At 38.9% G+C, this 12,999-nt stretch overlaps 1 protein-coding gene across 18 annotated transcripts in view; it reads left to right on the top strand.

Annotated features, from left to right (window-relative positions):
- LOC149263957 (serine/arginine-rich-splicing factor SR34-like) overlaps positions 1–12,999 on the top strand; it is a 103,814-nt gene that overhangs the window by 58,319 nt on the left and 32,496 nt on the right. For all 18 annotated transcript variants that reach the window (XM_089427098.1, XM_089427104.1, XM_089427092.1 and 15 more), the window contains 7 exons: positions 1,886–1,960; positions 2,062–2,182; positions 2,288–2,334; positions 2,437–2,494; positions 4,064–4,113; positions 4,339–4,395; positions 4,497–4,612. In XM_089427098.1, the coding sequence (XP_089283224.1) occupies positions 1,886–1,960; positions 2,062–2,182; positions 2,288–2,334; positions 2,437–2,494; positions 4,064–4,113; positions 4,339–4,395; positions 4,497–4,612 (524 nt within the window). The remainder of the gene's footprint in view (positions 1–1,885; positions 1,961–2,061; positions 2,183–2,287; positions 2,335–2,436; positions 2,495–4,063; positions 4,114–4,338; positions 4,396–4,496; positions 4,613–12,999) is intronic.

Here is a 12,999-nt window from a genome sequence, read left to right as displayed (position 1 = left end):
TGTTTATGAATATTGTATAACATTATAACTGCCAACATTAAAAAGAGAGGAAAATGTTTGAAGTTGGTTGACTATAAACAAGGACTCAATATGTAACATATGCCTAAGATTGAGAATAAGGACATGTACAGTGACCTCTTGGTAACTTCTACTTTGTATGGTAGAGTTCTCTCGAAATGAGTTATCCCACTAGGCTTCAATGTTAGCTTTTCTTATAAACAAGTACTTAACGTATGTAGAAGATTGAAAATAAACATATGCATGTATCCAAAGAAATTGTATAACACTTGGTTTTGAATAAACTTGAAACCAACATTTTTGTGTGTGTGTGTTGTGTGTGATGCTAAGTTGGTGCTAGGGGCCCATCTAGGTCTTCTTCTTTGATGTTGCCCCAGAAATGTAGGCATTACATGCATAAATAAATGTGCATGCATAATCAACACATACAGGGGACTTTATTAATAAACACCAATTCAGTAAGATGCACACTTGTTCATGAAGCAGCAACTATATAATACACTATACAAGATAACATATACGTTAAAAACACGTTACTTAAGAAGGACACACACACACATACACACACGCATTTATGTGGACATCTTCTTGTGTTGTTGCTTTATATTTTCTAGCATGATAAAATTGTGAACATGCTACTAGCAAAGGACATATTTTTGAGGGGAAAGGTAAAACATGTTTATGAATATTGTATAACATTATAACTGCCAACATTAAAAAGAGAGGAAAATGTTTGAAGTTGGTTGACTATAAACAAGGACTCAGTATGTAACATATGCCTAAGATTGAGAATAAGGACACATATCTACCCAAAGAAAAGATAACACCAGTTTTTGGAACTTAACTCTTTGTTGGCTGATTGGATGTATTTAGAATAATTTTGCTTCAATTATTGAACAAGGACAGAGGCATATATTGTCTTGCATTGTTTGCTATAATGGCACAGATATGAATTATACAATTACTGAGTCACTTATTACTTTAGTAACTGCATTATTGTTTTGTAAGTGATGCTTAATAGAATAGGACCCACAGTAGCATTAGATATTGGGAGTAGCTTAACTTATTCTACATAATTTAGTACATGAGCTACAAAATGCAAAGGCTTCTTGATCTGGTACCAGGGAGAGTTGAGGGGGAGTGATTAGCCTTCTTGTTGATATGGCATTTTTCTTGATGCATGTCATTGTTTTTTGGTTCCAAACCTTAACACAGAAGATGAGTTTGTGGATGTCAGAATTTAGAAGTATTTGTGTTGAGCCGTGGACCCTAAGCAGTGGGCCTATGTCAGTGAGATACGACATAATTATGTGTGATAACAAAAGGTCATGAGATAATGATCAAATGATATTTATTTATTTGGGGGAAAAATCCAAGAGTCCTCCCCCAATCCTATTTAAACCAAGCTATGATAAGGCTTGAATGCTAGCAAACAGCAAATGGGGAGGCTAGTGGTGGTAAAGGTAATATGGCTGGTATGGGCTAGTGAGCAATGATGAAAATGTTATGCCAAGGGGGAGAGGCTATCATTTTGATATAGGATAAAGAATTAAGTATCCGACGAAGTGTTAAGCCCCTACGAAGATGGGGGAAAACAAAGTTCTGGTAACTTATCCTATTTTGAGTTCACAGTGACAAACCTAGGTCTGCAGATAGTGCTTTTATGGGTCATAACTTGCAACTTTACACCATTAGTCCAGTTATCTGCCATTGTGATCACTTGTGTATACTAATATAATTTCTTTGTTTTATTTTCCTCTGAGTGATAGATATGCTATGTTAAGGGAAGAAATAATTGAAATCAGAATTTGATGTCTGTTAAGTCTTTATTGTCTGACAGAAACATTTATATGTATTATAAATGCAGTTTGAAGATGCACGTGATGCTGAAGATGCTATTCGTGGCCGTGATGGATATAACTTTGATGGTCATCGAATACGGGTCAGAATTCTTATTTCTTATAATACCTTTAACATTCATGTGTTACATATTGCTACAGAAACCTAGAGTTTAGTATCATTTTTGGATGTGTTTTTGAGCAGGTAGAGCTTGCCCATGGGGGTCGAAGGACGTCTTCATCTCTAGGTCGACCCAGTAGCTACAGTAGCAGTGTTGGTGGGCGTGGTGGGCGTGGCGGAGTCTCTAGACACACTGACTATCGCGGTCAGTTTTGAGAGATTTTGTTGTGTGTGGTTTTTGTTCTTTCACTTATACTGATTTTGGTGGGGGGTTGTGAGTCGTAGTTGAAGTGTTTCTTTTGCATTTCAGTTGTTGTGACAGGATTACCTTCATCAGCATCGTGGCAGGACCTGAAGGTGAGATTTCGAGATTTGTGAATATTTTTTGATATGAGATATAATAGATTGTATTAATGTTTATGCTGCTTTGTTTTTTTTAATATGGCATATTTTTTTCAGGATCACATGCGACGGGCTGGTGATGTCTGCTATGCTGAAGTGTTTCGTGATAGCAATGGTAAATATTTTAAGCTTTCTAAAGTTTTTAAGTTGAAGCTGCCATTTTTTTGATGTGTGTTATTTGTCAGTCATACCATTTCAACGCGACACCAAAAAATAACAGACAATAAACAGATTTATTTATTTGAATTATATGAAGTAGGCAGTGCCATTAGTTCATGGGTACTGTTGATAGTATCTCTAAACATGCCATGATGGCATTGCAAGTGGCATATACATGGAATGCGATTTTATTAGGAAAGGATTTCTTTGGTCTTTTAACTATCGGCTTTCCATGCTAGTTACCAGTACCTCCTTTTCTCGAGAAATGGGTATTTCTTTAAAACTGTAACTTCTTGTCCCCACATCTCCATTTCTCTTGTATTGCTTTCCAAGCTAGTTACCAATACCTCTTTTTCTGGAGAAATTGGATATTTCTTTAAAGCTGTAACTTCCTGTCCCCATATCTTCATTTTACTTGTATTGCTTTCCAATTTAGGTTTCAACCTAGTTCATCCTATAGTTCCAGTATGTAGTACCCCACACCCTACTGTAATCCTTTGGGCTGATTCTCATTATCTTGAGTTAGGCTGTTGGACCATACCAAAATGTTCCGGGGAAGAGGAGCATCACTAGCATTAAATCGTATATAATTATAGCTTGTGAAATATGTAGGCTTCCAAATATTTGTTTAATCATCAATTACACCATTAAAACAATTTCCTGACTCTTTAATGACCATCTTTGTGCAAGATGACAGTCTTGATCAATGGTATGTGAGGAAATAATAAGCTTTAGAAGGGAATAATTAAATTATTGCATTCCAATGCTTATGCACTTGTATTTTTGTTTCCATCTAGTAAAGTTTTTATTATTTTCAATCAAAAAGTGGAGAAAACCATTTAGGTCAGAAGGCTATATTGCTAAACAATCCTGGAAAGTCATGATTATTTTGGAACCTTTCAATAGTTTGGTTATTTGGTGATTAGGTATGATATGTTCAATAGTTTTGTAAGTTATTTTATTTTGTTTTCTGAATTATGTCTACTAGTTAATGACAGTTTTGATTGTGCTAGTACCTGGGATTGGATAGAGCCAAACCTTCTACGAAAGCGTCACTCTTTTGTTTCTTCTGATCAACTTGTGCTGGATTCGTTGTTGAGAGCATTTCATTTTGTATTGTATCATGTATGTTATTCTTCCTCTTGATTTCCTTTTTGTTTAGAAATCTGGACATTCCTCATCAAGCATTTTTATGGTTTTAAAGAGGTGAGGACACCAGGGGAGTCTAGAAGCAAGATGCAAAATAGGTCTTGAGGTTTGAGCTTAAGTTCATATTCGTACACTGATGCCAGAGTTGCTTTATCTTTTTTTGTTTCATGAAATATGGTTCACATTTTCCTCACACAGAAGTTTGTGAAAATCTTATATCAGTTTGGTATTCTGCTTATCATGGAATCTGGTATGAAGGGTGGCTCAATCACCTATATCTGTTGTAGACATGGACGTTAAATTATATTTTTTTTGCAGAATAATAGTTGTTAATAGTTATCTTCTAGAGTTATAATATAGACTTTACATTGAATAGGTACACGTGGAACTGTGGACTACACCAACCTCGAGGACATGAAATATGCTGTAAGTTGATACTATCTTACTGGTGTATTGAGTCTTTTAGATCCGATGCACTGCATTTTATACCTTTTGCAGACCACCTGTTTTTTCTCATGTTTGAGATTTTGTTTTTGATGATGGACGGGTCAGGAAACCTTCATGACTTGGAATTGGAGAATTTGTTCTTTTGGTCTTATAAATAGTAATATCAACTTTGTCTGTATCTGCCTCTTTTCTGATTGAATGCAGATCAGGAAACTGGATGATACTGAATTCCGGAATGCCTTCTCTCGATCTTATATACAGGCAAATATATTAGATCTATGCCTTTAAATCAATACGATTTTTTTTTCTCCAGAATGTTTAGTCAGCTCAAAGATAAAATGTTATAACTTCTTTTTGGACAGGTGAAGGAATATGGACCTCGAAGGAGCATCTCTAGAAGTTATAGCCGAAGTCACAGCCGCAGCCGCAGCGTTACTCGAAGACATAGTCGTAGCATTAGTGTTGGTAGGAATAACAGGTACAATTGTGGGCAATGTATGGTTGGTATGCTTTGGATCATGTCCTGTTTTTTACCTCTTGGCACTGGTAATTTGTTTTTTATAAAAGTTTTCCTTTGACTATTAGTATAAACAATAGTGTACATAATGAGTATTTTTTACTAAAAAAGAGGGCTGCTAGGCAACCACCAAAAGCTAAAGAAATACTAGGCTAGAGTAATGTTCCACCGAGTTTTCGGAATTAGTGGAGGTGGGAGTAGGGAGATGTGTGGGAACACCCCCAAATTTTAGGGAAATTTTAGTTGGGGCAGAGGGACGCCGAGGTGTGTGTGTGTGTGTACACACACACACATATATGTTATAAACTTTATACAAATTCAAACTTAGTAATAAAATACATCAATTCATACTTCATAAATTGATCCAATGAAATAGTTATAGTAAAAATTATTGTAAATATTGATTTAAATTCATCATTCATCATTCTAGAATCTGCAATGGTTCAAATTTATCATTCAGCATCCTAGAATCTAATTGGTACTAAGCAAAATAAACTAAGAATAAATACAAAAGTTTGAAGATTGGAACAATAAATTGAAATAGTAAAGAGTGTTGAGTCAAAGACTTGGTTGAGGTCATTGGTATAGTCAAAAGTTAAAATTGAAAACAAATTTTTGACAATGAACATTGAAAATAAAATGAGCATCAAGGAGTCATTTTCATTGATTGGTCCTCTACGTCCATCTGCTGCATGAAATCATTAGGACCATCAATGGGAATGTCACTATTTGAGTTAGAGTCACTCTCATGAGTAACTAATGCCACACCAACCAAACCATGCTATATCACATTTGGTCTATTATCCTCATGTATCTGTGCACCATCTTCTAGATCTACATACCATCGTGTTGGTTGTTCCCTCCAATACTATGGTGTCTTCCTATGCACAAGATGTATGGGGATGTGCACTGCAACTAGCTTTTATGCTCTCTTGGAGGCAAGTCTATTCCTCTTGATAGAGTAGATGAAGCTATATGTGGACCAATTCCTCTTTGTTGTAGAGGAACTGGAAATATGAGACAATAAGCAAACAACAAGCTGTTAGATCCATGGAGCATCATCCCCATGCACGGTCCACTAACTAATGAGTCATCATGGCCTAAGTCATTGCAATCTTCTTCTGCGTTAGGCTTGTTGAAGGGACCGTTGAGATTTGCAAATTGCATCCCTTGTCTCCTAAGTGTTCTCCCCTCTTTTGTACTATACATCGTTATAATGGTAGTTCAAAATCCTTTCTTGACATCCAGATCCTAAATGGAAATGATTTTACCAGGCCTTGATGCATACCATTTTGGTGTGAGTGCATATGTCGACATGTGCAAAGTTGTGTTCATTCGATCCCATTTGCACTGGATGATGGGTTGAATCTAGGTCATATAGAACTCCAAGGAGGGATCTTTCTCATGAATGGCTATCTTCACTTGACCCAGCATGCGATCGAATGTCAAATACATTTCTCCAAGAGTAAGAGAATGTTGGTTAGTGTAGCAAATGACCTCATCTATAGGGTGTAAGAGTGACACCAAATAAGCACAATTTGTCCACTAATCATTATTCAATATTTAATGCTCGATTTTCTTCACCTTGTCTGGCGTTGATTCTATCCACCTACTCCAATCCAAAGTCACAACCATGGTTTGGAATGCTTACCAAACCTACAACATCCTCTCAAATAAAAGAAAATAACTAGCATATCTAGTCTCTATGGGCTTAGGAATTCCTTCCTTGAGAGAGACTGTACATGGCTAAGGATGTGTGGTGGTGGTTGCAAATAAACGTTTACTCATTTCTCACAGTTGTTGCCAAGTGGATACTGTTGAAAATGTAACTAGTTTCAGTGTTCATTTTTGTTGTACTCATTTCAATATGTATCCTATGTAACAAACAAGAAAATAAGAAAGAAAGTTATTATTATTAAAGCATGTGTTTCATGCTCATTATTGATGGTCTTCTAAGTAAAATCATGTTCTTCATGCTTCTAGGGTTTGTTAGGTCTTAGGATTTAATGTCACGAGTCAAAGTAGTCAACATCACTGTTGATAATATCGGCGATATATTGGCGATATTCGGAAATATCGCGATATTTTCGGCAAAACGATATATTGCCGAGAAAATATCGCGATATTTTCTGTTTTGTTTCATGCTCATTATTGATGGTCTTCTAAGTAAAATCATGTTCTTCATGCTTCTAGGGTTTGTTAGGTCTTAGGATTTAATGTCACGAGTCAAAGTAGTCAACATCACTGTTGATAATATCGGCGATATATTGGCGATATTCGGAAATATCGCGATATTTTCGGCAAAACGATATATCGCCGAGAAAATATCGCGATATTTTCAAAATATCGGCAAATATCGGAAAATATCGGCAAAATATCGCGATATTTTGAAAATATCGGCAAAATATCGGCTATATTTAAAAATTTGAAAAAATTATTTTTTATGCTTGCCGATATTTGCCGATATTTTGCCGATATTTTCGCCGATATTGCCGATAAGATATTTTCTGGACCCTCGCCGATATTTTGCCGATACCGATATTTTCAACACTGGTCAACATCATGTTTATAAGACTCTTCTGGGAAATTTGTAATTTTAAAAAGAATAATTTTTGAGTCTAGAAAGTCTTGGAATCTCCAAGAGTACAAGTCGGCCTTGGGAACATCAAGTCAGCCTAAAGGAGGGAATTCAACCCCTTGAGAAGGCTATATAAAGGAGCAGTTTGACCTCATTTGGGACACACTCACTCACAATATCGATCTATCGTGAAAGAGTTCAATTTGTAGTTGGGAAGTTGGAAGGAGAGTGAAGGTCTAACAAAAGCCAAAAGGATAAAATATCTTGTTTTTGGGCTCTATCTCTCTCACATGTGTGAAGATCTAGGGTTTTTGGTGTTGCAGAAGGAGGCCAAAGTTGTAGGTCCAAGTTTCAGTAGGATAAAGTGCAAAATCTTGTAGCTGGAAAGGAGAAAGCCCTATATTGACCTCACTGAATTTGGGAGAGCTTTCTTGCTCTAAGTAGGTCTCAGGAGGAGGCTATATTAGGGTTTCCAAGAAGTTGCAAGGACAAAATTGTTGGGTTGAAGTTGCAGGTCGAGCAACAGTGCTGTAGTTGGTAGGTCAAAGTTGCGGGGTGCAACAGTTTGGTGCAAAATAAAGGAAGGACTTGATAAAACGCCGACTTGGTAATGGGAGAAGGACTTGGTTTAGGGATTGGGTCTTTGTATCTGAGGGTTTTGCTTTGGCTGAGAGCTTATATCTGTGTCCTCTTTTTGTTACTATTATTGTTCTTGATATTGTTTGATGAACGATCTAACTAAAGAAGATAAACAAGATAACTAAAGATTCACAAGCACTATCAAGGTTAAGGAAAATAAGAGTAATAACTACCACTATCGATTTTCTAGCATGGTATCAGGGCTAAGGTGAATGAGGAAGGCAACTGGAAAGACACTAGAAAGAATTACTAATCAAAAGATAGGAAGCTCTCAAATCCTAAAAGAAGAAGACTACAAGGAAAATTATCTCTTGAGGGGATTTGGTTAAAGGCTCGTTGGTAGAAGACCATTCAAATCTAGGGTTTCTACATTGAAGAAGATCAAGACTATATCAATCTCGCAAGGAGGGTGTTGATCTCACAGAAACAAAGTCTATTTGTAAGCTGTTGGTGGAGGAATCCTCGGGAACATCTTTCAAGGACATCATCAAGAACTCTCCAAAGGTCTTGAAGACATCAAGAAGGTTGAAGACATCATCAAGGAAAATTGTGATCTCAATTAAGTAACATATTATTACACTATGTATGAATCTTCAAGTCATATGGGATCTTTCTACAAGGAGAGTAATAAGCTCGTTGGGGCTTCGAAGTATCTAGCATGGAAGAAAATAATTGACTTGATACTTTGTTGACGATGTTGTACCCGCCAACATTCAATGAGATCTCCTCAGTAAGAAGTCCCAACTAGAGCTTAGATCATTTGGAGTAGGAGTCCTAGCAGTGCGTGGTAATGTAGTGACTTGACCACGGTAGCGCGCAAAGATAAGTATGATGACTTTGGTTGGAAGCAAGTGTGTGACCTTGCAGCGAGTCAAGTGAGATGCATGGGGGTTCTAACACACAGAGGGGAAAAGGAAGTGTGCCCCTTAGAAGTCTGTAATAGTATGCAGCCTGAAAGGAACACATGAGCGGAATGACATCACAAGCTGAAATGCGGAATAGTCCACAAAACAAAGTGACGGGTTAATCCAACAACACACATTCAATAAGATTCATACAATTGCATACAAAGTAGTTCATAAGCAAATGCGTAAGTTAAACAACATACATTGCTAAAGCAACCAGAATAGTCCAACTACAATAACAACATATGCATGAAAGCGTGCTGGCTTTGTTATTATTATTATAATTGAAAGTTCCATCCATACATACACCATTGACAGCCACTAGCCCCAATAGTGGAACATTACAGTCAAGAATACTTGCTCCTCCAAAGAAGTATACTCACTCTACACTGTGGAGAAGCCAAGGCTCGTCACAATACTCCCAAGCCTTTTCTAAGCCTAAGCCTAGCCAAAAGCTTGGCTCCCAAAAGCCCATTCTATGAGTTATGAGGTTCTATTTATAACAAGGAGTGGGGTGACCCTTGACATTCCCCTTTGTGACTCTTTGACTACCCGCACGACTCTTCAACTTCCTTTACAAATAACTCATTACATTACATAGTGACTGTTCACATTCCACTAATGACACTTGGAATTTCACTTACAACATATTTACAAATAATATACATTTTCCACATGTACCCATGTGAGACAAAATAGGCTAGAGACAGCCTAACAAGACAAAACACTATGACCCAGAAGTTTAGGGAAAGACCAACTCAACAACCTCCAGTTGATGACTCTCGGTGACGTGCTAGAACCAAGCTTGGTACTGTGCTATGGTGTCCCCAAACTTCTTGATGATGTCTTTTTGATAGCGGACTCTTGCCTCCATAGCTTCTGGGTATATGGTCTTGGAACCCTTGTCCAACTCATCCTGAAGCATGTGCATCATGTTCTTGACTACGACGGGACCACCAATGTACCTCTCCCTGTTTTCTGCGCTCAAATCCAAGTCATCGTTGGTGGCCTCTCGCCTTAGTTGCTCCATGTACCTGTCGATCTCTAGTTGGACTTGGTTCTTTTCCTTAGCTTCGGTGAGGGCACTGATTGACAGGATCTTGTGCGTTCTTGCCATGACATCTAGACTCTTCAACAACCGTGCATATAAAGCCTGTCTGCTGCTGACAAACGAGGCGAGTTGTTCATAATTCTGGATCAACATTCGGGTTCGTGCTTTTTCTAGCTCTACCTACGGCTTCATCATCTTATGCAAGTAAAGCGGGGCTCCCTTGTACCTCATTGTCCACTCTTGCACATGGGCGATAGCAACATGTATGTCCCTGAGAGTTTGGACAACCCTTTTGCTCCTCTGCTGAAAGCCATGTAGATGGACAACTGCCTTATGCATGGTGACAAATCCGTCATAGAGCTTCCGCATGGTGTCCTCAAGATTTGATACTTCAGCAAGTATCTCTTTCCTTATCGCTGCGATTGCCGAACCTGCAGATTCTTTTGCCTTCTGCCTGACCGCTTGCAATTTCTTTGCCATCTGTTCATTCTCTGCTAACAAGAACTTGACATTTGAGCTCGTGGCTCCCGCATAAACCATAGTGGCATGCTTTCTGCTTTTTGACATTTGACACTATCACCTTTTGCTTCATAAATGTAGGTGACACGTGATCATCTGGGAAATGCTTTCTCCGCGCCTGTACAATCTTTTGCTGCAACTCATTAAATGATAGATTGTACACATCCATCACCGGATCATCATCAAGGAGTACAACCTCTCCTTGCTCGCTTGTGATTGGTTTTGACATTGGAGGTGGCAGAGATTGAGAGGTGGCGTCGGGAGCTCTCGACATGAGGTCAATGTCTTCATTCTGTGGCTCCTGCTCTAACTCCATGTCCGTCTGCGCAATCAACTGCTCAATCTGCTTTACTATTTCCCGATCCTACATCTCTTCACTATCTAACTCAGCTGTTGGCTGTTCTGACTCCTTAGCCTGTATGGACATTGTTTGCTTTGTCATTGCACTTTGCCTTTCTTTTTCTTCCTGTTTCTTCTTTTCTTCTCTCTCTTCTTCTCAACTCTTGTTCCTCCTTCAACTTCTTCTCCGTCTCTTGCAACTTCAGTTCTGCTATCTGCAAGCTCTGCCTTTTCTCTTCCTCCGCTCTGCTGTTGGTGTCCTTTGCTTCCTTTTGCTTCCACTACCAAAGCTGCCTGCATGAAGATTGAATACACTTTTACTCTGCAGCTTTGTTCTCCTTGTATTATGTCAGCAACTTCCTCTTTCTGTGATCTTGTACTGGATTGCTGCCTTCTGCTATTGTTGTTGGACTTGCTGCCATGTTAGTGTTGACTCATTTTCTATGGATAACTGAGTGTCTGCATATATTGGCAAGTTAACTGGCACTTGCTCAACTGCTTCCCCAGTACTGCTTTCAGTGTTCTTTCTTGAAGCAACTCTCTTTGGTGCCATGGTACAATTACTGCTGGAGAGAAGTGCTTCACGAGTGTGGTACTTGTGGGATAGAAAGGACACTCATGGCAAGAAAACATTAGCTCTTACAAATCTAACTTCATAGAATGATATCTAATGAGAGGAATTACACAATTTTGACCAATAGGGGTGACTGAGTGATTGTGGGAATTGCGCAGTCCCGACAGTCAGTGTGAAAGCTTGATGACTGGAAATGCACAATGCGCAGTCTCAATGAGCAAGTTGGGAGACTGGCTCCTGGAACTGCGCAATGCAAAGTTTAAGCCAGGCCAGGACAACCTTTGCGCAATTCTAGAAGCCAAGGCAGAGGCCTTGAGCTGCCAGATTGCGTAGTGCATGCAAGTGAATGTGAGATTTGGGCAAGGGGAGCCTAGATCTGCCCAAGGGGAGTGTGAAATCAAGCATATTTGAAGGATGGTGTGATGTTGAGTGCAAATCTGATTGAGTGATGATGCATGCAAGTAAAACAAGTGCAGGGATCAATCAAACAGAAGGAGAACGAAGCATGTGGAGAGAGTCACCACAACGACGACCATTAGTGCAAAAACAAGGTAATGCATGTGACACTTGGGAAAGGCAATGCAAAACTTGAAACAACACTTCTACAAGCTAAAACAAGTTAAAACAAGTTAAAACAAGTTAAAACGCCAATAGTCGCTCAACAAAACAAGTGAAACAACACTCTCACAAGCTAAACAAGCAAAAAGCGACAGAAAAGGCGACAAAAGACGATAAAAGCAAAACTCACCCGGAAAAGTGACAACGATGCTCTGAAGGTTCCTTGATCTCCTTAGGCATGCTAGAGCTTGATGATCGAGTATACAAATGAGCTCTAGAGGCATCTATTACATCGAATTGAGCAAAATTGGAATTCATGATGCGCATGCCTGAGATCAAGGACAAAAGCGACACCTGGCGGAAACTTCTAAAGATAACATTGTGCCACCTTCGGAAAACTAATAATAGATCCCTACTTCCTAGGGATGCTTTTTGCTTTTTCGGGAAAAGTTACCATGCATTGCCTGGAGAGATTGCGCAGTTCTGGGAAGGACTATGCAACCCTCTAGCTTATGCACTGAGCAACTTCTGAGCATAAAAACTTTTGCGCAATTTCTGGGCTGAGTGACTCTGGGCTGCCTCTCATGCTCTGCGCAGTTTCCCAGCTGAAGGCTCTCCGCAATTCTGGAGCTGAAGGTTCACTGCTGGCTTGGACTGCGCAATTCCTGAGAGCAAGGTTGGTTGCCCTCAAGGATTGTGCAGTTCACTAAGGCAAGCTCGAAACCAGGTTGAAAGTTGAAACCAAGTCAAGAGATCGGCTTGTGGGTTAGACAGTAAAGCAAGTAAGAAAACACAAGCCAACATGCAAAAGATAAAGCTCAATGAAAGCACAAGTACTTGGGTTAGTGCGAGATGAGCTACTCTGCTTGAGGAGGGAGGCTCCAAAACGAAGCATAGGCAAAATTTTGGAGGGTGGTTGTAGCCGCTACAATATACACATAGAACAAGAAGTAATGGGATATGTTATTGGAGAAATTACTGAACTTAAGAAAGATAAGACACAAGAACTAGCAAAATACAAGAAAGGGGAAGTAAGAGCTCAACGGATCATAGTTGAATCAATTAAGGATTCTCTTGTTCCATTTGTTGGAAATCTGAAGGCTTGCAAGGCCATGTATGACAAGCTAGTGAATTTGTATTCAGTAGGTACAATAGGACAAAAGATGTCGTTGAGGAACAAGTTGT

Source organism: Pinus tabuliformis, chromosome 6, assembly GCF_031772625.1.
Source record: "Pinus tabuliformis cultivar Carrire ecotype Pingquan chromosome 6, CPIR1, whole genome shotgun sequence".
NCBI lineage: Eukaryota > Viridiplantae > Streptophyta > Pinopsida > Pinales > Pinaceae > Pinus > Pinus tabuliformis.
The sequence above is the reverse complement of the archived record's forward strand: the minus strand, read 5'-3'. Positions and strand labels throughout refer to the sequence as shown.